A 25,263-nucleotide genomic window follows, 5' to 3' on the forward strand; every position below is an offset into this window, starting at 1 on the left:
TATTTTCCATTGGTAAAATAACACACATACTACAAAATCCCAAGACTTGCAGCTAAAACCATATTTACTTTTTTCGACAACTACATAAATCTACTCAAGCAACAAAGAAAATAGACTGCAAAACAGAGTTGCTTCAGGTGTGATAAGAGGTAGATAACAGGAACTGGATGTAGAATTGTTTAATAATAATGGAAATGTACACAAAATGCATCATTTAGAAACCTGAAATGTGTTTAATATATGATACAGTAAGTCTTGCTCAACATTTTCACATGCATTGAAGTAGTACAGCTAGAGCTTGCGAACTTGTCAGTGGAGAGAAAGCATACAAATGATATAACAATGAGAACGCATGTTGACAAATGAAGACTTATGATAAGGCTGATTCATAGGGGAGGCTCCCGTCTATTCTCATTAAATTCACATTATGCTAACTTCACTTCCTGTAATATTTATTCTAATTGTTGGCGCTTTTGCTTCTTTCTCCTCTTCAGCCCTCCAGGTCCTGTAGTGGGCCCTGTTCCTGGTGTGTGGTGCGTGTGGTCCGACAAATCCTGCATGTTGAGGTTTTGTCCCGGGACAGACTCCATGACCCTGACTGTGCGGCAAACACCCGGCAGCTGCTCTCAGGATGACATCATGATCTACCGAGACAGACTGGGAGACCAAAGCATTATCAAACTGGTGAGAGCAAACCACTAGGAAAATATTTATTTAAAAGCCTTATTGTAATCACATCTACTACATAATGTAGGACAGAAATGGATAAAAAATATTCCCATGCAGCTCTGTGCTTGATGTAATGTGTCGTTGCTGTCAAGATAAGGCCATTTGCACAGGTTTTGTTGAGGCTTGTGTAAACAGTAAGTCCTTGACTCTCACACCCACTAACTTAGTAATCAGACATTTTGATAAGAGTTGAGCAAGTAACGGTAAACAAAACAGCAGCTGGTAAATCGGAGGGCGGGATGGGTTAACATGAAAAGGAGACATGTCACATGTAGTGAAGTGAGTAGCTTGTGCAGAATGAAATGAGTCACTCTGTAGGGTTTTGCTTTTATAGCTTTTTTTAGTCAGTAATTATGACAGTATGAACGTACAATATCATAATCTTTAGCTTATACCTGCTGTTTGTTATTTACAGTATGACTGTGATAACATAAGAGTTGTTTGTGTTCCAGATCAATGAGCTCAAAGCTGATAGTGAAGTAGACATGAGAGGCAAAGAGGAATTACCTCCGATCGATGAAGGTAAGGTGCCTTATTAAATTGAACTCTTGAAGTTATTTGCTATTATCTGATAATGAGGTTTGTTATCTGTGACTCAAAGATGTATCCCAAGATGCTTTTTACCATGATCCACCTGCATGAGGAAGTTGTTATTTATAGAGTAGATTTATAGATTTTAGAATAAAAAGTACAAGTACTTGAAACAGCACTCAATTACACTAATTGAAGGTACGTACTTGTGATCAGTTGCAATCAAGCGTCTGTTTAAGCGTGTGTCTCCTACATGAGACACGGGTGAGCTCAATCCAGACATGTGCATGTTACCTGTGTTCTCTTTCATTATCCACATGTTAGCTGTCACATGGATGTACCAGCTGTGCAACATGAGCTGCAAAAAACAAAAGTCTCACACAGAGTGAGACACACACACAGAGTGACAAAAGCGCATAAAGACTCACAATTGTAGTTGTGCTGATATTTTACTCGATTAGTTGATTGACAGAAAACTAATTGATAACAATTTGGATAAGCAATTGGTCTTTCATCAATTTAAGAATCAGCTTCTCAATGCTGATGTTTGCTGTTTTATGTTACAGTAAATGTATTTGGATGTTAGACTGTTGTTTTTCAGCCAAACAAACAGTTTGAAATGAATTTTTGTACACCAGAGACAAAATAATAATTTGCAACAATAATGATGAACAGATTACTATAAAAATAATCATTAGTCGCAGCCTTAGTATTGCCATCATCTTGGTCTGTGCATGCACCAACAGCTCTTATTTGCTTTGTGTGTGTGTGTGTGTGTGTGTGTGTGTGTGTGTGTGTGTGTGTGTGGCGGTATGCGAGTGCAGACGCTTTACTGAAGAGCGGTGGAAAGCGAACCACCACACATTCACTTGAACAAACAGCCGTGTGGTCAGACATCCATCACTTACAACCTAAAGAGACTAAGAAAACACCTCCAGCAGGCACCATAAAAGGCACACTCTCCTTTACACATGTGTTTGTTCTTCCTCAGAGTACAGAGAAAACTTAGGGGGTAGATTGTTTTATTTCCAGGGGGTGACATGCTCAGGCTGGCATGCAACCACAGGGTGAAAGAAAGAGATCCTTGCAGATTGTCAGTGCTACCGGTACCTGCTTTATTTTTCTTTTTGTGTCTCTCTGTCATGCACGCTCACACGCACACATTTGGAAGCTCTCACTTAACCTGTTGCCACTGTTTTTTGGTAACCATAGAGATGGCAGACAGCAGAATCGACTCATAAAGGGAAGCAGGAAGTGTACCTCAGTATTGACCTTAACCCTGTTCCAACTTCAGCAGCCGTCAATTAATCGTCTTGAAATAACAACCTCACAGTAGGGAGTATGTGCTCTTCCTCTGGACCTGCTGCTTTGTACGAGCACAACATCTCTTTTGGCCAGTTTTCCATTCCTGGATAGTGGAGTCATATCCAGAGGACCTGACTCTTTGGAGGAGGAGGCGGAGAGTTAGTGTGGCACGCATCAACTTCTGGTTAAATATTTTTATTTTGTACAGGGATTAGAAAGGAGCTCCGAGTGGAAGAGCAGGCGCTGGTGGACAATGTAAGTATACATACATCTATCTAGGCGAGTCTGTGGCGCAGTGTGTCATAAATGTTTATAGATTTGCCTCTGAAGTTCCTCGCTGGTTCTAGCATGCAACTGTGCATGTGTCTGTGTTGTTTTAAAGTAAACCATAATTGAATTTTTCATGCTTCTTCTGTGTTTTTTAAGGTTTTTGAAGAACAGCTTGTTCTGTCTTTGGATGACGACGATGATGTAGAAGAGTACACATCCTTATTATCCGGTAATTCTTCTCTTTTCTTCTTTAGGCTCTGCAAACACAATAGCAACTCATTCAGACCAAAATACTGTTTCCATTTTAATATTATGGCAATAATACTTTGGCATCTGGCTTTCATTGTTGGATAGTAGAGTCATATCTAGAGGACCTGATGTTGTGCTGCCAATGCGACTCTTTTTGGGAGAATATGTTTATTCTGCACAGGCATTAGCAAGGAGCTCCATGTGGCTTAAATGATGTATGGGTAATTCATAAAAAAACACCACAACATATTTGTGGCTGTACTGAACAGCAGGGTGTGGGAACAATGCATAATATGCTGGTTGAGAAGCCCTGACTGAAATGCTTTCTCTCGTGGTGCTGGCACAATATGCAGAGCTCTGTTTTGAATCACATCATAGGAAATCAATACACTTACTGCTTCACAGACACAGACAGGGATTCACTTCTGTCTGAGGTTGATGAGCTGTTTTCTTTGATTAAGCGGATATATTATCCTCCTGCAGTCTGTCTTTAGGTGGTACAGGTTGGGTCTTTACTTGTTGGCCTCTGCAATGACTGAGTCTGAGAGTCCAGGAATCTGCCCTGTCACTGGGACAAAGACAGGAATGAGGTCAGGCTTGTCCCACTCAAACTCTGTCTGAGCTGGGAGATGGCCCCCTCTGGCCTGCCGCCCTGCCATCCCCTCCACCGACTCCCCTGGATCGGACAGTGGGGCTCTGTACATGAACTCAGAAAGGGGATGTTAACAAGCTCAAATGTCGCAGGTTTATAAAAGCTGACATTTTAGGTGAGCCACATGCGTTAACCTTGAATTCTCTTTAACCACACGCGTGCGCACAAGATTGTATAAGCTCAGCTAGTGCAAACACTCACTGGCTAGTAAAAACTTTGAATGTTTCAGGTGTTGCCACGGTTACTGTGAATGCTAATTTCCTGTGTGTTGTCGTGGAAGAATGAAGAGTTTGTTGAAAACTCAAGAGAGACTCTAGTACTGTGGAATGGAGCCTATAAACTTTGTGACCATAAACTGAAGTGTGTGTGTGTGTGTGTGTGTGTGTGTGTGATAATGTGTCTCCGTGAAGTAGCGATGAATGACTACACAGGAACATTGATCCCAATTCTGTCCTCTTTAAGCAGATTGCAGATTCTTCTGTATTGCTCAAGTTGTCAAACTCACTGTTGAGCTGAATATTTTAGTTGTGACGACAGCGTCTCGAGGCCGCTGTGGTATAAAGTTGTCATCCAGAGTTATTGTTTTTTCCAGATCTGTCGAAATGATCGTAAAGGTTTCTCCGGTTTCACTGACATAACTCAGCAGTATCAGTTATTGTTGGAGCTAGCCGGTGTGACAATTAGTCTACCAGCTGAGACTGGTGCTGCTTCAGACTACCATACTTTAAATTTAATAGAGTGGAGATTTTTGTATCGGTGCATACATGCTGACAGTTTAACTTGAGCAAATAAAAATGAAAGCAGCCTGAAAAATATGTAGAGAAAACTAGATAAATACAATGAATGGATATAAGAAATCTGCCTTGTATGTTTGAGCGCCATGCTAATGTCTTCACTGTGTGAGAGCAGCAGAGAGGAAATGCCTCTGTGATGCCCAGGATTTCCCTTACATTAGTGCATGCATGGCTGGCCCAGACATCAAAGTCTGGGTGGAAAGTGCACAGAGAGCTCTGAAAATGGCTGCTCATCAAGAGAGGTAATTTTCCACATTGTTAGAAATACCATCCTCCACCCTTGTTGATATGCAATCATGTCAGCACTGGTACATACAATATAACTGTACATACGGTATTCTCACTGTACTTTTTACACTTGACAGCTATAGCTACTAGTTATTTTACAGATTAAGATTTTATATATAAACCATATAATCATCTATGATGCATTTTTATGGATTAAAACATCCAATAGTATGTAAAGGAGTTGAAATTAGCACCACCTTGACTAGCTACAACATATACAATAGTGCACAATAATACGCTGCTTGCGCTATACGCTATGCATAAGAAATAATCAATTATATGTGAAATTAATTAATACTTTTTCTGTCATTCCATATCAATATATATTTTGTCAGCTTTCCCATGTTAAAAAAGTAAATACATCTAAGAATCTACAGGCTTGCTATTAATTCTGAGAGGCTGTACTTTATTGCAATGGTGCTTTGTTTTCTTTCAGGTGATGCACGGAGTATAATACATGAGATGACATTGAATTACATAACTTGCTAACATGCAATAGATGTACCTTGTGTTCAGAGTGCATGGAGTAATTAAAACTCACCTGGAGGAAAACATGAACGCTTATATTTTTATTTATTTTAATCCTATTTAGAACAACGGGGTAGTGGTGCATTTCTGCCTCTTCTGGCCGACATGAGTATTACAACAACAAACACTCTGAAATATGATCCTGACAATATAAATGTGTTTCATCTGCCCAGACTGTTTTTTTTCACCTGGCAAAAACTTTTTTCCACCTGTTTTTTAAATCATAAACAATTTAGATCAAATTTAGGAAATAGATCACCAGAATTCTTTTTTCTCACTTGCCTCTCAGGGGCTTCTGTAGGTTGTGCATATTGTTAAGAAAATAAAAGAGAGCGTGACTCAACACAAGTCAATACTTTTTTCTGGAGAATAGACATGCTGCTTTTAAGGTTGATATGCGGAGGTTTATATGAAAACAAACCTTTAAAGGTCAAACAGTAGGTATGCAGTATCTCATCACATTTTCCTTTTTATACTCTAAGCCTTGACATTTAAGTGATGAAAGATCAATGAATTATGGCACAATGAAATTACTAGAAGGAAAACAGAAGGCTTAGCTGAAGTCAAATTGAAAACATATAGACCTTTGGTGATTTATTTTTTCTGTTTTCTGGCATATTTGCTGGAGGTTGTCTAGTTTAATGGTTGTTGGTTGTATTTTGTTATCTGGTGAAAGAGAAATATGTTTTCTGGTTAAGATATCTGGCTGTCTCACACTATTCTGAGAGCTGCTCTCTGTATTCAACCAGACAATTAACCACCGTATCTGGCTGATGTTGGGATGAAAGATGGTAATGAAAAGTGGCATCTCACCGTGCTCTGTGACAGTAAATCATTCAGCGGAATAAAAACAAATTCCTCGTAGACATCTTGCACACTACTGTACTGTAGAGTAGTTGATCTTAACTGGGAAAAGAAGAAGCTGCCTCTTTGAATGTTTCTAAACTATACTGAAGCTATCCTGAGATTCTACTGTATGTTTATCACAGTGAATGGGCATCCCATGCAGGCCAGTGGAGACCAGATCCAGTTCACACTGCGTGCTACAGACCCTCTGCTCTCCATGATCAACGGCAGCGATCAGACCACCACACAGCCGACACAGGTTATGCATCAACCTCTCACTTTAAACACAGATTTATCATTTAGTCTTTTCTGTTTTGGTACTTTTTTAAAAATGTATTGCTTCTTTATTTTGCACCTTTTTCTCCTTTCTTGTGTTTTTACTTTAGCCGGAAGATGACAACATCAAGTATAGTACAAGTAAAGTCAGTGGTGTGACCAGGGACAGCACAGGAACGGACAGCGGGTTATGGGACACTGTGGACTCAGAAGATCTTCTGCTAGCTACTGACACTCCTCCACCCTATTCAGAAGATTTCTACTCTGTACCCTGCTCTCCCCCACTCTCACCTGCTGACCAAGCCCTGGTCAGGCTGAACGATCCCGCCTCCTCTGAGCCAACCAATCAGACAGAAAGTCCGCCCATGGACACCTGCGATCTCAGGTATTAAATATTGTGGAAGGTTTTCTCCAATCAGAAGGCAGTCATTTCCGAGTGTCTGTGTGTCTCTTTTAACTGGTCCTTTGTTGTTCCAGTCCCAGTCTAGTGGCTCTGGAAGTGGACAGTGAAGAGGATGGCACTGAGTCAAAGTCTCCACTTTCCCCACTCCTGTCAGATGTTGAGAAAAGTGAAGACAAAAGGGAAACCTTTTATCCCTCCCCTGACCTTACTTGCACTCGCAGCCAGTCTGCCTCCTCATGTGAACCCACCATAAAAGTAAAATACCATCTCAAGCTCTATAACACTTTCATCAAATATTTCCACTGCTCCCTATATCACAAGAAGTATTGTTTGAAGTTTGTATGTTTTTGTTTTTAATCATTCTTTCACTTGTCTAGGAATCGGGCAACCAGGGGATTCGACTCCGTTCGTATTCATACTCTTCCTCCAAAATCAGTTTGCGTCCTGCTTGTTTTGCCCGGTACAACCACACTTCAGATATCAACCCTGGTCAGTAAAACTGGGACTGTTTACTACTTCATATAGTTTGATATTTATTCTAACACATAACTAACAATGTTTCCATAAACTAACTTCACTTGTTTGGGTTGTCACTAATGGGGCAGTCTCACAAAATATCAGTTGGTGTAAGAGAGACTTTCAACTGTAGCCTCACTACTAATAAAAAGTACAGTCAACTCCCAATAAATAAATGCGCTTAGCGCTTAATGTTCATCATTTTGGGAAATACTCCTATTCATTTTTTTGCCACGATGAGAAGATCAATACCACTATCTTGTCTGTCCGTTAAATTGGAAGCTATTGTGAGAAGATCTTCAGCTTAGCTTAGACTGGAAATGGGGGAAAACTGCAAGCCTGGCTCTGTCCAGAGGCCAAGTAGGCCGGCCCTGAAAAACAAAACGGAAAGACATGAGAGTGGTATGGATCTTGGTCTTAAACTGTAAGAAAGAGAAATATGCATATTTCCCAACATGTTGAAATATTCCTTAAACAGTTAGAAAAGGATTCTAGCTTTGCTTTTTGTTTTTATATTCACAATGAACCTACACCATTGCATGAAATAGTGATTTAATAGCTGTCAGTCCGGAGTTGACTGTGCATGGTGATAGTTTGCACGCCCTGTAGTTGATGTGTGAGCAGCCCTCTATCCACTGTGTCCTGTAGATGCCGTGCTCCACAGTGTCAGCCACAGCCGATCTCTCCTTCAGGCCCTCTCTCTGTCTAAATCTCTGTCTCTGCTCCACCCTGGTAGTAAGTACTGGACACCTGCAGCCGCCACACTGTGCTAAGGCCCAGAAAATCCAGCACGCCGCTGTCAGTATCAGTGCTTGTGTGTGCGCGGCCGGGAGTCAAGGTTATTATTGTAAAGTGAGTCACCTGCTAATAATGAAAGTTTTAAACTATCTGACTTGATTAACACAATGGATCACATTCACGACTAATCCACAGAGAATTAAAACCTGACGTAGCAGTGAACCCTTGTACAGAGATATTTAGGCTGTTTTAGCTCGTTGTTTTGGTTTTAGATCAACCTAACTTTAATGTGGTTGGTTCATTCTCACCGCTTCCATCAGCGTCATCTCCAGACGTTTCACCAGCATTTCACCGAGCTCCAATAGGGGTACTCTATTCTCACCGTATGCTATCTGCCCAGCACTGAACAGCAGACACACAAAGTTAGCAGCAAGCTGGAGAACAGCATCAGAGCTTTTCTTCAAACTTGAAGACCAAAACAGAGCTAAAATGAGAGTGAATATTGGACTTATATTCATTAAGTGTCCAGAAACATGCTAATGTTGCTCTGTGACTGATGAATGTTTAAATAAGCAACTGTTGGCTAGCAGGCTAACCATTTAAACTTAAAAGGTGAAATGTCACTGTTGTGCCTAATAAATCTGTGCATTTAAACATGGTACAGTACATGTTTCTGTTAGGTACCATAACAGAAACATGATTCTGAAGGGCTTTGTTTAATCTTGTGTGTGGAGAGAGCAGTTTTTTCTATCGTGAATGCCAATTGATTTCCAAATGTGGAGGGCATTTATCCAACACTTTTTAAAAACACAAATGATGTTCCCTGCTGAACATTAAATGAAAATTTGACTCCAACTGCTATTTCTCCCCTGATAATCTTAAATGTAAAATCTGTGAATAGAGAAATAGAGAAAAAAGTAAAAGAGGGAACTGAAACAATAATCAAAACTAAATTTGAGTCATGAAACTGTAATAACCTTGGCGTTTGTTTGCATGTGTGTATGTGCATGGCCTTCCTAATCATGACACAGCCTTATTATGATCAGAATGGCTGCGGGAGTGGAAGTGAGAGTCATGAAGTAACTCCGAGGGGTCAGCACTTTGTGTGTCTGTGCTACAGCTTTCATATATATTGTTGTAAGAATATGGCAAACAGCTCTTTGGCATGAAAATGAAACCTGACAAGCTTTGTCGTATATTCACTCTGACACAGTCTGAAGAATGAAGCTTCCTGATTTTGTTTCCCAGTTTGATTGAATGTTTTTTGTTCTGCTCCCCGACGTTATATTACAGTATTGAACAACTTCTCTTCATTCTTTATGTTCACAGAGCAAAGAGCCTCCAGTATATCAGAGCAGTCACATGAAAAAAGGTATTTATGTCTTTTATTTTACTTAAGTGTGTAACTTGGATTACATTGTATTGCAGATGCTTTTTCTGTCTTTTTCTGTCCTAATACTGAATGACTCAGCCTTTCACATAGGCCTCACTCATTGCAGCTTTTGCTCTTAATTAAAATGCCAGCACTTTCAATCAAATATGTAATCCCCGTTTCCAGGAGCAACATATGTGGGTAACCATGACGACCAGGTTACATGGAGACAGCGGGCGCTCTCTGAAGTTTGGGTCCATCTTTTATGATGCTCTTTTGTCCTTATAAAGCAGGGCTGGATTTACGTGCGTGGCTGGTGTTTTGATCCTTTCTGCTTTTTTCTAGTGACAACAGAGGCAATGACGTACAGATATCATTGTGACCCTGAGCTACTTCTAGCCCTGTTTTTGTAAAGCACAATGCTTTTGCTCTGTTTTTCATCTGTGGTTTACAGTGTCATCTTGCCTTGTGTAGCTTGTTTTCAGATATAGCCAGTTGCGTCATGGATACATGTCTCAACCTATAATGAATGTACTCAGTGTTATAATGCACAAGCACATTATGGTTCATGACTTGAAAGACTGAGTGTAGTAAGATCTAGTGTAAAATAATGACAAAAAGTGACAAATGACAAAAGTGCTGCTTTATATTGTCTCTCGCTGCTCTAAGAAGAGTGGCACTGTTTAAAAAAAGGACATAATTTCCTCTTCCTGTTCCACTCTATGCCTACTTTCACTGCTGTCCCATTAGGAATGATGCCATCTGATGTTTCCTCTGCTACTTCATATTAAAAAAAAACAAATTTAATAATTGCTACAATTCAGTAACAATCCCAAGTGGAAGATACCAGATATACTCAGCGATATAATATAGAGTAAAAGAGCAAAAAGCATTATTTCTTATTAAATTGACTAAACTGAGCTTGTTGTGCCTGTTTGGCTGTGTCTGACGTGAACAACCAGATTTGCATCTTTAATATGTCACTGCAGCATATCGCTTTGGCCTTTGTGGCTTAAAACGTCAGTATTTGTCGTCTGTGCGCTGTTCTTTACAGGGAAATTAGGTTCCGTAAGCGAGCCCAGTCCGCTGATGATGAGGGCAGCATGGAGCTGGCAGAGTCCCTCCAACATCTTACCCTGTCCGAGTTCCTCAAAGAGTATGTGGGTCGACCCCTGTTTGACTATTCAAGCATCCTTAATTGTCCAGTTCAAACAAACTAACCCTAACCAAAACTTATAGCACATTTACCCCCTGACAACGAACCACAACCTCCACTCCTCCTTGTTTCCGATAATCTGCTGGTCTCCTCTCCTCATTTCCTCTTCTCTGCTGGTTTCCTCTCCCTGTCCTCACCTCTTCTCCCCTTACTCCCCGTCTCATTTAGTTTCCTTGTATCCTCACTTCATTTCCTCTTCTTTGCTGGTTTCCTCTTCTCTCCCCTCCTCATCTCCTCTCTTCTTGTCTTCTCTCATCCTCTCCTATCCTAGTCTCCTCTCCTCTAACAGCAGAACAATAGTTATTATTGTCTTTTGCATAACAATATTAACCAAAAATCTGTCATTGTCATTTGGCATGTAACTAGCCTCTAACAATTCTACTAATTTTACAGTAATTTACTTCCACAGCACAGGGTTGCAGAGAATGAACACACTTTTTCACTAACCAAGGATTTTTTTGTTATCAGAATATCATTTCTGATGCTTTCCCTAACATTTATTTTACCAGAAATTATTTGCTGCGCCATATCAGATGAAATTATATTTTTGGATGAACTGTCATTCAACTACCAGTTATATGCTTGTGTACTTTAAAGCTAGGATAGTCAATTTATATCAGAAGCATTTTTTCTTTATTGAAATTTTACATCTTCACAATCTTTACATCCAAACAGCATTCAATAAATCAAATGCACTGACACAAATATTAAAAAAAAAATCCATTAACTGAGGACCGTAATAAGCACAGACAATCATTTCATTCAGTCTGAATGAAATGATTGGGTGGCCTAACTGCCTGTCTACCTACCTATCTACGTACACTCTGCCCATATACTCTCTGTGCATGAAAATGTGTGGGAGTGGCTTTGGAGGGAGGCATGAAGGGAGGGGGTAGGATCTTTTTTGGTTACTTTCAAAAAGTAGCTGTTGCTTGCTAGTTTTTCCAGCCTTACATACCTACCTTTGAGCATAGAATATTATACAGCTGTACAATTCACACTCATATGGACCTTCTGCCTGCACCTAAAGAAGCCCATCGTACTTGCTCTTGTTGTCCTGTAAACTCAGCAAGAAGAAAATCCGGCTAATACATGTCTGCAAACCAGCAGTAAATTCTTGTGTTGTAAGTTATGGAACACAAAGCAAAGGTAACAAATTGCACTGATATCATTTGAATTTTTCTTCAGAATTGAAGAGGAGGAGTTGGACAAGTACAATATCCCAACAAAGGTGGAGTCAGAGAAGTACAAAGTCATTCGTACCTTCAGTTTTCTCAAGAGCAGGATGTCCAGTACACGCAACAAGACCAAGGTAAACCAAGACCACAAAAACTCCACGCCTCTGCTGTTACACACATCAAACACAAAATCTAAATTTAAAAGCTACAATATAAGGATTAACTAAACAAAATTTAAACTTGCTCTTGCTGTACATTCAGGCCAGCTTTACATGCCAAACCAAATTCTGCATAATTTGATAGCTTAAAAACACAAGTCATGTTCCCTTTGAAGTGTTTGCTCTACACGTGCCAGTGTGTATGTACTGGATTACATTTTACTATTTATCCTCACAAAAGTATTTATGGTATAGAATATTATAATACTTTTGTAAATGCCAATATCCCAGGTTTGGACTCAGGTAAGGAATATGCGACTCTTTATGTTCTCTCAGAGACACAACCAGGAAAACGTTTCTGGGAATAACTCAAGGTCAGGTTGACAGACCAAACATGGTGACCAGCCTCCTTCCTTTTTTCTTTAATGATTAATCCTTTGTTGAGTCAGCACAGAGGCTGGATGCCCTCCCCAACCCACATGTGTTGTTTTGCTATGCTCCATTTCCTTGTCAGTGGACTTTTTACGGTTTGAAAAAATGCAAGGATTCCTTCCAGGCTCATATGTCTACTTACACGTGGGAGAGTTTACTCTGTAAATAAAAACCTGACAAGGATCTTCACCCTGGTGTATAGAAATATGAATTAAGGCCTGCTTTGCTCCAAGTTCTTAGCTGGTAGTTGTGAGTCGCGTTTTGTCTCTGTCTATTTGGCCTCTTTGTTTACGCTTATGTCTCTGACATGGTTTTCCAAGGGGAAGGGGAAGGACAGAGAGGCCAAGGATAGGCAGCTGAATGGACATCGGCTTAACACAGGCTCCTGTTTAGGCCCCACCGTGTGTGTAGTGTGTGAAAAACCAGCGTCTGGAAAGGACCTGCTGCATTGCTCCAGTAAGTAATTGTGTAATTTCAAGAAGCTTATATTTATATATTTTACTAAAAAAACATGTACATAAACTTAAAGCTAAGTAAGCCAATGTTGGAGAAACTAGCTAGAGATAGTTATATTTTGAAAGGATCCACCTGAAAACTCCCACCCCCTCCCTTCAGGCGATGAGCGCACAGACAGAGTGTGTGCAGGTTGGCAGGTAGGTAGAGAGATAGGTAGACCAGTCAATCATTTTATTCGGAATGAACTGATTGGCCGTGCTTATTACAGTCCTGTAACAGCCATAGATGCTGATTTGTGTGAGTGTGTGTGTGTGTGTGTCAGAGCATTTGAATTATTGATTGCTTTCAGGATGTAAAGATAATTTCAACAAATGTAGCAAAAAAAAAAAAATCTTTCTGAAATAAATTGCCAGCTTTAAAAATATCTTTCTTTCCCAGGTTGCACTGCTATTGTCCATAAGGGCTGTAAGGAGTCTCTCCCCCCATGTTTGAAGGTGTGTATTGTGTTAAAATATTAGGATAAAAAGCGGTTTTGAACTACTTATTCTTCTTGAGCATGTCCTTGTGTCAATTGTTTATATGCTGTACCCAGCATCTCTCATTTGTATTACTTAGAAACTTCAGGATAAGTACGCAGTTACCATGGTGAAGAATAGAACAGCCTCCCTCCCACAGAGTGAGTTTACAACACAAGGGTCAACGGTTACCAGCAATTTAGGCTATCAAGATCTCTTAACCATGTTGTCTTGAATGTTTCAATGTGGTTGCAATGGGGATGATTATAGTTCTGTTTGCTTCTCCCACAGATTTCACAGTGAGAGACAGTCCTCCTCAGTGTGTGATCCCCACCTCTACCTCTCTACCTGTCATGGCGCCTAAGGAGAGGAAAGACACTACGACCCAGTCGCCTCCCCTCTCTGGGAGTTTTCCAAACAGTGACAGGTCATAAAGCTCCCAGACTTTATAAATTACAATATATGATGTGGGGTTATTGGTAAATATTTGGGGGTACTGATGGTTGTCCATGTTCTTCTCTGTGTAACAGTCGGCTCAGTGAGAGTTCAGAGACAGAGTCTGATGTCTGGAAGGTGACCAGCCGATCAGAAGAGCTCCTGCCGACTCCATTGTCCTCCACCTCCACTGACTCATCCTTCGGAGAAGGTACGACATGAATAAGGCTCATTGTTATTAATTTTTACAGATTCCCAAAGAAAAATACCAAAAAAGGAGCAGATCTGTGTCCAATGTTTACATTTATCATGTACCCAGATGTTGTTTTTCCTTCTTTGAGAAGATGCTCACCATTGTAGTTCCTTTTAGGTCCTTTTACAATCAGCACAACTGATGGGGAGAAAATTTAAATAAGCTAAGATAAGTACTAAATACTGTGGGTTACAAAACAGGAAATGCTTGAAAAACAGATTGGCGTCGTTTAAAATACCATTTTATTAGCCCCAGGGCTTAAGAAGTATATTGAGATGGTTGAAAGTTAAGAACCCTGTCTCTGCTCAATAAGTGTTATAAATACTGATTAATGGAACTGAATCGTGGCAGTTTGGATTAAAAGTGATTTTGTACCTCTTTCTCGACATAGACTGTGTGGACACATATGTCAACAGTGACATGTCGGCTGATGCTGTGGATTACGAGGCTGAGTCGTGGAGTCTGACAGTAGAGCACAAGTTCTGCAAGAAGCAGGACAAACGAGCTGTCAAGAGGCAGGATGTTATTTATGGTAAGCAGATGTCAGAGTTACGAAAGAAGACCACTGGAATTTGTCATCTGTGTCACCAGTGTCAGTATTTCATATATAAAATGACTGTAACAACATGTAATTGTTTCATAATTGTAAAATTGCTACGATTGAGTACCAGACTAAGCTTTGTGGCGTGATATAATCCAAGGTTTTATTTGACGCACACACTGAGTGACCACATGTTGAACCTCCGATGCAGAGCTGATGCAGACTGAGCTTCACCACCTACAGACACTACACATCATGGCAGAGGTTTTTCGGCGAGGGATGAAGGAGGAAGTGCAGCTAGATACAGAAGCGGTGGAGCGGGTCTTCCCCTGTCTGGACCAGCTGCTTCTCTTCCACCATGCGTTCTTTGCTGCCATGAAGGAGCGACGACAGAGCTCAGCCCAGCCCCATGGACACAGGAACTACCTCATCCAGCGAATAGGGGACGTCTTGCTCCAACAGGTTAGCTGGTCTCCTGGGACTACCTTTCTCCTAAGTTCAATAGATGGAAAGCAGTGAGGATGTTCATCACTGGGTGTGTGTATTTTTCTGCAGTTTTCAGATGAGAACAAAGAGAAAATGAAACAGGTATATGGAGATTTCTGTAGTCGTCACAATGAAGCGGTCAGCTTTTTCAAAGAACTCCAGCAGCATAACAAGAGATTTCAGATCTTCATTAAGGTACTTAACCTTTCCAGAGCATCTTTTTTCCCTTCTTTTTTTTTTTTTTTTTTTTTACAAATGTATCTTTCTTTCTATCAGTTTCAAAATAAAAGCATCTCTACATTCCTGCTGAGAGAGATGTAGCATAACTCTTGATCTGTCTTTTTGAAGCAACAAGGTAATAATTCTTTGGTGAGACGGAGGGAGATCCCAGAGTGCATCTTGCTGGTAACCCAAAGGATTACAAAGTACCCAGTGCTGCTGGAGAGGATCCTACAATATACTCAAGGTCAGTCATCTACTGCCCTCTGCTGGATACATGGTCCTATGGGCCACAAAGCTGTTGTTGACACAAAGTGCTTGTCAGTAACAGCATGATGTACATTATTTCAGTTGAAAATATACACTAAGTAGAACAAAATATCTCTTTCAGTCTTCATGTATTTCTCCTTCCTGATCCCTCAGAGGAAACAGAGGAGCATGCGGACATCTCGCAAGCACTGATTCAGATTCGAGAGGTGATAGCAGCCGTGGACCTGAGTGTCAGTGAATATGAGCGGCATCAGAGGTTACAGGAAGTGTGGAATCGCATGGAGAATCGCAGCACAGCCAAACTGAAGAACGGCTACACCTTCCGCAAGCAGGACATGATGGGGCCGGGACAAACGCTCAAACACCAAGGCCTGCTTCTGTGGAAGACTGCTACTGGTCGACTTAAAGGTGAGACAACATAAACTTAGTTGTTCAATTAATATGTTATTAAAACATCCTTTTAACATTCTTTCCTGCTTATCCTCACTTCCATAGATGTCCTGGCACTGCTTCTAATAGATACACTCATCTTCCTGCAAGAAAAAGACCAGAAGTATACATTTGCCACTGTGGTACGCACACATTGGTTATGTCGGATTGATCTACCAGATCAAAATTGTGTCTCTGTCATGATGCTACACCCTATTACCTGCTCTGTTTTATCTTGGGCCACTATAACATCATGTAATATGTTATTCCGCTGCACTTTTAATGTGCTTCAGGATCAGAAGCCTCCAGTCGTCGCACTGCAGAAGTTAATCGTGCGAGAAGTAGCCAATGAAGAGAGAGGGATGTTTTTGATCAGCGCATCGACCGCCGGGCCAGAAATGTACGAGGTCCACACGTCATCCAAAGAGGAGAGAAACACCTGGATGAGGCTCATTAGAGAGGCTGTAGAGAGGTGTGTAAGTCTGTGTAAACTACATATTCAGATATCACTATTTGTGAGTCTAACCATCAGTTACTGTTTTCTCTGCTCAGCTGTCCGGAAGAAGAAGAGGAATACACAAGTGAATCTGAAGAGGAGAAGCGAGCTGCTGAGGCTCGTACTCAGAAGATTCAAAAGTTCCAAGGTATTTGGAAGTCTTGATTATTTTTCTAACCCAGAGTTAACATCTCAACACATCTTGATCTGTGAACCCTATGAACTTGTGTATCAGAGAATCTGATGAGCCAGGACCAGCGGATCTGCTCCAGCCTGGAGGAGAAGCTGCAGCTCTACGCAGAGCTCTCTGCTCTGAGTGGGAGGACGGACGCTTTGCTGGTCGAACCGCGACTGCTCTTCCAGCCTCACTCAGAGGAGCTGCCACAGGCTGCCGTGTTGCTGGCTGCAGCTCTGCAAGAGGGTGAGACATTTTGCATATACTTTTACATATACATAAGAAATGGCAATGGTTACTTTGACCCCCCTATTTAGCATTTATAAGCACTATATAAACATTTAATAAATGGTTTATAACACACCATAATGTGTAGCAGATATAATGACATTTTTAAGTGTGCAATGGGATCCTATAGGCACATATATGTATATATAGTAATTTATATATATATATATATATAGTGCATATACTGTATCTTTCCCCTAGTATTTTATATATTATTCATATAGATATCTTGTTAAAGATCAGTTTCTACATACATTCATTGACAATTGCAGTCCAGTTGTTTTAGTGGTATAAATGTATCAGGGATTTTGGTATAATGTAACAAATTAGCAATCAAATTAACAATCTAGTCTATTTAGTCTTTATCTTGGATTGGCGACCTGTGTACCCTGCCTTTCACCCCAAGGTCATTGGCTCCAGCCCCCCCGCGACCCTGTACCCTCTATAAGCAGTTGATAATGGATGGATGGATGGTCATTATCTCTTAGAAGTCTTAGAGGGACAAGAAGACCATTTTTTCCCTGACAAATGATAATTGTGGAGTCACAAAATATTTTATAATGTTCTTCTAATAGAACTGTCAATTGTTTAAATTGATTGAACAGCACACTCAGTTTCACACTGTTTTTGTTTCCCAGCTGAGAACCTGAAAGCCACACTGTCATCCAGGACCTGTTCTCCATCAAGTCACAGCCCAGACTCTGACACAGACTCTGTGTTTCCTGTCAGCCCTGCTACACTTGTACTGCCCCCCTCAGACTCTGAGGCCTCACCTGAAAACCCTGAGACCAGGGAGGGGGGTTGTACTGAGGCCCTTGTGCTTCAGTCCCCAGCTCTCTTGCAAAAAACAGGCACAAATGACGTTGACTTGAAGGTACAGCACAGTCTCCGGTATATAAAATGTATTTAGCTTATAGCTATTCTTGTATGACCTCATGATGTATTTTATGTTTTTAAGTTAAATATTGATGCTGCAATATGATGTGTTTTCCATTACTGTAGTTGTCATGGTATTGCAGAGGTATTATAGGTCATTATAGCCTCTTGCAGCCTGCATTTGACTGTCACCTCTTTCCATTTCCTCACAGTTGTATTAATAATTCAGTGCAATCTATTAGAATTACCTTTCAGTCTTAATGTGATGAATTATTGATAAGCTCATAATAATGGAAGAAGTCAATTTAGTTCCCAAAGGTATTGCAACATTAAAAATGGATATGGAGAGTTATTCCAATTACCACAGTTGTGCTACAGTTTGCAGCTTTTTGTGACCTGTGAGGTAAATGACTCGGAAAAGAGGGAATCACTTTCTTATCGACTGCAATGTGATAATTTAACCTTTAACAGGTAGGACATCATGCGGCCTCACGGCGGCGCAAGTGTTGCATGAATGCAACTTTAAATTTTGACTCTCCATTAGCTTGCCATGAGAGGAAAATAATTTGACTTCCCTGTATTTAAAGTGTAACTCGTTGTTTAGCACAGAAATAGACATGTTTGCACAAAACCCTCAAAATCATGCATGAAATACAAAGCATGTTTGTTAATCTGCATGTTGTGTGTGATGCTGTCCATTTACAGGTTGCTCAAAGTGTCCAAAGCCTGATGCAGTTACTCTACAGTCTGCAGGTGAGTACGTTACTCAACATACACTTAACCATAAGCTTCTTTTTATCCTGCTTTCAGCCCTCGGTTATATTATTATATTTGTATCATATAATCTACTGTAAATTATATTATTATGAGCAATTCAGCAAATGAACAAACCTCTTCTATTGTCATTAAGATCCTATTCATGCAATGTTAGTGTCATACTCAGTCAAGATAAAGGCTTAAATATACAGATTCAGTAAACAGAGAACCAACACTGCACTCGGTTGTTTGAAGCCAAAGGTAGCGAGCTATGGGAGCCTACTGATCTTTTCCTGCTGAGAGACATATGAGGGTCTTTTGTTTCACTATACCCACACTCTGCTGTTGGGTAAAAAATGTAAATTTAGAGTGTGTGTGTGTATTTGCATAGGGGCTTGTGTATACGCACTTTTGCAAATCTGTGTGAGTTTCTGATCTCAGTGATATTTTCATATTCAAAGTTATGTATCCCTTCATACAAACCTGAAAACCACAGTTCTTCCAGTAGGGGTGGGATCATTTCACCACGTAAAGAGATGCTGTTGCCTTAACACATAAAAAGTCAGGGCACCCAGTAGAGCCTGATCATAATTTCCGTCATGTTTTGCCATTCAAATCACCTTCTCTTACTGCCTGTTGTGAGTATTTCACATGTGGTTAAGTAGTAGTCAAGCTTTTGCATTTTCATGAACCCTATCTCTGTGTCCTTCACTTTCTGTGCCAGGCCATGGTGACCATCCAGGACAGCTGCTATGAGGTCCAGAGGCTCCTCCTCCAAGAGACTGGGCGCCCTTCCCCCCGCGCCCAGCGACGGCACCTTTCAAGCATCAGGGGTAACACCCTACAAGAACAGGAGAAGCAGCGTAACCTGGAGAAGCGGAAGGAGGAAGTGGCGGCGACTCAGCGGCTCCAGGGCCGACTGCGCCAAGAAAAGGAACGCTGGGAGAGGGAGTGTCAGGCCAGGGAGAGCCAGCAGGGGGAGCAGGAGAGCAGGCTGGAGGAGAGGGAGAGGCAGTGCCACCTGGAGGTGGAGAGGCTGAGGCGCGAGAGGGAAGAGTTGGATGAGCAGCTGGAAGAGTACCAGCAGAGCTTGGAGCGGCTCAGGGAGGGCCAGAGGAATGTGGAGAGGGAGCGTGAACGGCTGGAGAACCAGCAAAAGCTGTTTCAGACCTGGAGCCACAGCCGGCAGAGGAGTCTACCCACTGTGATTCCTCACATGGTCATCCCGCTAGATGGGCAGCAGGTGGGGATGGAGGTTGGGGGCACACATCTGACAACTGTTTCTTCTGTCTGTGGATTTTAAAATAACCTGATGTTATGTTGTTGGTGATGTTTTATCTGAGGCGTTAGTCAAGGGCTTTGTTACACTGCATACCAAAGCTCTTGACCTTGACATGAGTGTGAGGTAGATATGCAGTGTTTATGTAGTATTTCTTGGCTGCAGTCATTAATGAGAAGCTTTTCTCAGACAGCTTTCAGGCTGAGTTACGTCAGTTCACACATTTACACAGGGCAGCTCAATCCCCTCTGGATATACGACCTGTGATAATGAGAGCAATTTCAGCATCATTTGTCTTAGTGCTCCAGCAGCACCACTCACCAATAAACATCTTAATGATTGATGATAATTAAACTGTTGCAAATAAAAGCTCAGACAAAATAATTAAAACCTGAGGCACGCAGCACAAGAAACCAATCAATCGTGTCAGAAAGGACTTAAATTATTGACCCTTTCAAAGGCACTACAGTGAAATGTCCCCCACTGCTGGAAGGCATGGAGGATAAAGGGTGCACTGTTCCCCGTGCCCTTTAGGCGTCAATGTACTTCACATGCACAAGCACCAGTGGGGAAACTAATATAGCGCATACATCTGCGCGTGCCTCTGCTGGGTACGGCTTCGTGCTGCTCAGTTCAGCAGGTGTGGCTATTCAAAAGATGCACACGGGGAGCACAAGCTCAAGTGGGCAGACAAATGAGCAGACTAGTGTTACAATATTCCCTCTTTCCCTCATTAATTTACACACCACTGTGAGCTTTTGCAGGCCATACATGATGAGGCTTTCCTGGCTTTTTGTAGACTTATTTATTTCCATTCATCTATTTTGGTCAGTGCATTAACAGCAGTGGTCTGACAATGGCGTGCGGAGGCAGTTGAGGGCCTAATGTTCCCCTGTTAATGTTTTAGCCAGAGGCAGCAGTTCACAGGGTCAGAGACAGATCGAATGACACACACACGCACACACACGTACACCGGCTCTCAGGTCGTTTCCAATTAGCTGTGCTGCCTCCGCTCGGCAGTTGATGTGAAGATGGGACAGGAGGGAAGGGATATTAGGAGAGGAGAATAGAAGGGGCTGGATCTGTAAGCAAGCTGCAGCAATGACATCCCGCACCTTTCATTAAATGGTCAGTTCACCCAAACGATTAAATATCTTTTCCATTTACATACTTATGTAGTTGTATCTGACCATGCAGATTTTTTTTGCCCAGGGTTTTAGCTGTCCATCTTTCAGTGTTACCTCTACACCAATATAATGGAGATTTGCTTGTGGTGTTCAAAGCATTGAAAATTGCATTTAGAAAAAATTAGCAACAAAGTGAATCCAGAGCATCACAAATAAAAATCCAGTTACTTCCATTATATTGGTGTGGAGGCTGAAAACTCTGAAAACTAAATTTTTGTTCAAAACCTGGAGAACCCCCCCCCCCCCCCCCCCCCCCCCAAACAAAATCATTTATATTATATCTAGATACCACTTAGAGGTAAGTGAGAAAATTGATTTTGGATGAACCACCCTTGTAATTCCTTTTAATTACAGGTTTAGAGATATTGATCTGAAGGTCTATTAACAGTGCCTTTTACAGGTTTTGCCTGTTGAATTATAAAATGTATTTCCTGATGCTTCATGCAAATGCATCAGTGCAGTTCAAAGCTGCACTGTTGAGTGGTTTCACAGGTGTAGACACTATTATCAATGTCCATTCATGCTTTAGAAATGAGTCTGAATGTCTGCTCACAGTGTTCTTGATTTTCATCTTTCAGCTCTGTTGCTCTCTCCCTCAGGACTCTGCACCGAGACAACCCAGAGACCACACTGGGAACGGCTCTATGTTTGTGAATGAGGCCGCCTTCACCAGCACCAGCGTCAACAACCGACACGTCCACCACAAAAGAAATGACCCCAGCGCACACAATTGTCTCAACACCCTGCTGGCAAGATCCAACAGCAGACAGCCCCCCACCGTTAAGACTCCCCATAGTCCACGCTCAGACTCCCAGGGATGGATGATGGGGACAGGATATCTCTACAGCCCTGCAGGAAGGCTGGAACTGCAGCACACACCCAGTGGTAAGAACTACCACCAAGTTAATGTTGTATCATGTGTTTTAGAGAGGAAGTTTAAAAAATACAAAAATCTAATGGTAATTAATGGCTAATATAATATGTGCTATTTGCGGTGGTGACTTCTATGTGTTGGTCTGTTGTGTTGACTAGGGCTATAACTAATGATTATTTTATAATCAGTTAATAACTTGTTTTGTCCAACAAACAGTCCTAAACAAATATATTGTGTTCACCATCATATAAGAGGTTTAAGCAGTAAAAGGTTTCCCAACCTTTTTGGCTTGTGACCCCTTAAAATAAAGCACTACTTGTGACCTGGCATTACAAGTGCCAGAAATTATAAATTCTTTAGGCACAAGAAGGTAAAACTATTAGACATTCAAATATCTACCTATTCTATACAGCATCTTGTGAACCCCTTAGATTTAACTTGTGACCCATTTAAGGGGCCTCAACCCCATGTTGGGAAATGCTAAAATGAGATCGAAGCAAATTAGCAAACCCTGACATAAAAGGCTTGAATTATAGAGAATGTTAGGTGTTTTGGCTTGAAAAATGACTTATAAGAATATTATTTTGTTGATAAACTTTATCGAAAAATTTACTAATTGGTGCAACTGCAGCGTAGACACATTTTTGTACTCAACTCAATAACTTTTCGAGCAATAAAAGGTAGAAACAAAAGCTACAGAGAAAAGTGATCTGATTACTATGATAATTTCCATATTAATAAGGAAAAACTGTTTTTTCTTTCATATACCATCTGTGAAGGGAACTATGGCATAGAAAACCCACTAATGAATGCATCAAGTAGCTCAGTTACTAATTTTCATTACTGATTATGTTTAATATCCTGTATCTTAGTGCTAATGGCTTGATATTTCAAAGCTCAAGTGCCTTACTTGTTGGACAGCACTGCGCTGTTATCATACTGTCTCTGCTGCTCAACATAAATGAGAAATCTCCTACCTATGAGAATGTAAACACACCCTCTGCCTGCACTGGTTTCACCCATGTATGTGAGAGCATACTGTACACACACTCTGCTCTCAAGGCTGTATCCCTGGTGAGGCCTTGTCTGTCCTTCCTCTCAGTTAATCAGTGTCGCCTGCCCCCCCTCTCCCCCACCTGCACAAGCAGCCAGTCTGGGCCCTCACCTGCCAAAGGAAAAGAAAATCAATGGTTCCTCTATCTTTCCACTGGCAGGCCAGACAACAGCATGGGAATCAAAGTTCACAGGCGATGGCTGACTGATTGGGACATCGATCTAAAAAAATCTTTAGAAAACTCATTACAGCATGACTTGTCATCGCATCGGGCAAAGGGGAGGAGGTGCGCATATGGGAATGAGAAATGCAGTATTAATCTGTTGTTTCACTCACAAGGTGTCACCTACATTCCCACGTTTGCCCGTCCTCATTCCTAATCCATTCATGCACGAGCTCATTCTCATAGTCACGGCAGGCGGGGAAAATTACAGGTTACATGTGTTGACTGCTGCTGATGTAGAGTTCCTGTTATTGTTACCAGCTTTAGCAGGCAGCACAATCTCTTCCTCATTGATCAGCTTATTAACCTTTCCTCGTTATTGAGCACACACAAGCCCCAGTGGAACCTGAGTCACTTGTTAACAAGCTAGGGGTGTATACTTGGCTGTAATCTACAATTCAGGGTGCGTTCCAGCTGACATCTACCCGCAATGCATTCCTCAGTGGATCCCATGAGGGCCTGTGATGACACTGAATAATGTTCCCCAATCTTCACACAATTCCCTGTTAGATATAAACCTATATAAGGAGTCATTTTACTGTTTTATGTGTAATCTCAGATTTTATCACCTCCTTTATGACCTCATACTGGATCACGTGCTGTATGGTATGTGGAGGAACCTGGTATCTCTTTCATATGTGAGAAAAGAAAAGGAATCTCTTTCAAATGCAAATTCCCCATTGTGCCCCTCAGTCACATGGATCCAACATAATCTCACTTCTATTCCTCACCTGAGCATGTGAAGATTTCTTCTCAGACACTCACACACACATACAAATACACACCTTTTTTTCATTCAGTGGATGTCCCTAATTTGTTCCTGCACAGTGTAATCTTGGGGAACCAGTTGGATGGAATTTTCTGATATGACGTCTCATCTGATGAGTCATGGCAGCTTTTAGTTGCTCACCTTTTCATACAAAGGATGAGACCATCGTGTGGAGCATGACAAATAAAAGAGAGATGAAACGGATGGTCTTTGCAGTATGTGAAACATACTCACAGTATAAAATATGTTGCATGATGCACAAACCTGTAATAATACTAATGATTATTTTGTTCGATATTAAGATCACAAATAGAATACAATACAATATTGTTAGTTTATTTTTTAACCACCAGAGCAGGAAACTTGTCTTTGTCTCATCAAATTAGACATAAAATAAAAACTTCCCGACATGAGAATACTTTAATACTGTTACATTGATTGCACATGGCGCAAAGATGTTTTTGTTTTTTAGAGGTGTTGTGTAGTGTTGTCCGTAAGTCTTTCATTCAAATTTAGTGTGGAGGTGTCAAAGCCTAGCCAACTGTTTGCCACAGTTGAGTTACTATACCAGACATATTGAGAGATATTGAACACACACATATTAAAAGGAAGCGCTTTGTGAGACTGACATACTCTTTTTCTCTGAACATTTTGACAGTCACGGAAACCCATTCATTTCCTAATAAGAAACAGTTTGTTTGTGAAGTTCAGTTTGTTATCAGTGTACCACAATTTCCTAGAGACTTAAAACTGTTAAAGGGGAATGGAACATTTGCCACTTCAAAGTCTTTTTACAGGTGTTGGAGAGCATTATTGCATATGCGAAAAAAAGTTGTATAAAGCCTTCTGTGGCTCCCACGATGTCACTAGAGTCAGTTTCAGTTGGAGCTGACGACAAGTCTGAAAATGAAACACGTTTGAGGATGTGCACTGTGGACCTCTGGTGCCCACTTCTCCTCTCTGCCTGAGGCTGGGGGCTCAAGGCTACAGTAGCCACTATTAGCATAGCACACCTGAATCTCCAACCAAACTGTTGGCAGTTGAGATGCGTTGTGGGTAATGTAGGAACCAGGATTTGACAAGAAGAAGAAAGCAGGAAAACATATTCTAACCAGGAACGACTATTCCCGGCCATTTCTGTAACTTTTAGAATTATCCAACATTCACGCCCACTTCACGCCATGATTGGCCAGCTGGGAGG

At 41.2% G+C, this 25,263-nt stretch overlaps 1 protein-coding gene across 6 annotated transcripts in view; it reads left to right on the top strand.

The window, feature by feature from the left end:
* The window catches only part of arhgef28a (Rho guanine nucleotide exchange factor (GEF) 28a), a 45,814-nt gene that overhangs the window by 14,358 nt on the left and 6,193 nt on the right, over positions 1–25,263 (top strand). Inside the window, exons 1-30 of one of the 6 annotated variants that reach the window (XM_046067216.1) lie at positions 512–684; positions 1,182–1,251; positions 2,774–2,820; positions 2,992–3,064; positions 6,336–6,451; positions 6,579–6,853; positions 6,946–7,126; positions 7,249–7,360; positions 8,036–8,122; positions 9,455–9,497; positions 10,552–10,653; positions 11,902–12,025; positions 12,802–12,937; positions 13,376–13,431; positions 13,553–13,613; positions 13,744–13,879; positions 13,983–14,098; positions 14,532–14,672; positions 14,893–15,143; positions 15,237–15,362; positions 15,516–15,633; positions 15,810–16,064; positions 16,152–16,228; positions 16,379–16,557; positions 16,638–16,729; positions 16,817–17,002; positions 17,683–17,918; positions 18,626–18,673; positions 19,401–19,919; positions 21,721–22,027. In XM_046067216.1, the coding sequence (XP_045923172.1) occupies positions 559–684; positions 1,182–1,251; positions 2,774–2,820; positions 2,992–3,064; positions 6,336–6,451; positions 6,579–6,853; positions 6,946–7,126; positions 7,249–7,360; positions 8,036–8,122; positions 9,455–9,497; positions 10,552–10,653; positions 11,902–12,025; positions 12,802–12,937; positions 13,376–13,431; positions 13,553–13,613; positions 13,744–13,879; positions 13,983–14,098; positions 14,532–14,672; positions 14,893–15,143; positions 15,237–15,362; positions 15,516–15,633; positions 15,810–16,064; positions 16,152–16,228; positions 16,379–16,557; positions 16,638–16,729; positions 16,817–17,002; positions 17,683–17,918; positions 18,626–18,673; positions 19,401–19,919; positions 21,721–22,027 (4,396 nt within the window). In that variant the 5' untranslated portion in view covers positions 512–558. Of the gene's footprint in view, positions 1–511; positions 685–1,181; positions 1,252–2,773; positions 2,821–2,991; positions 3,065–6,335; positions 6,452–6,578; positions 6,854–6,945; positions 7,127–7,248; positions 7,361–8,035; positions 8,123–9,454; positions 9,498–10,551; positions 10,654–11,901; positions 12,026–12,801; positions 12,938–13,375; positions 13,432–13,552; positions 13,614–13,743; positions 13,880–13,982; positions 14,099–14,531; positions 14,673–14,892; positions 15,144–15,236; positions 15,363–15,515; positions 15,634–15,809; positions 16,065–16,151; positions 16,229–16,378; positions 16,558–16,637; positions 16,730–16,816; positions 17,003–17,682; positions 17,919–18,625; positions 18,674–19,400; positions 19,920–21,720; positions 22,028–25,263 lie in introns of those variants that run through there. The other 5 variants (XM_046067210.1, XM_046067211.1, XM_046067212.1 and 2 more) reach the window with 5 other exon arrangements.

Source organism: Micropterus dolomieu, linkage group LG13, assembly GCF_021292245.1.
Source record: "Micropterus dolomieu isolate WLL.071019.BEF.003 ecotype Adirondacks linkage group LG13, ASM2129224v1, whole genome shotgun sequence".
Lineage (NCBI taxonomy): Eukaryota > Metazoa > Chordata > Actinopteri > Centrarchiformes > Centrarchidae > Micropterus > Micropterus dolomieu.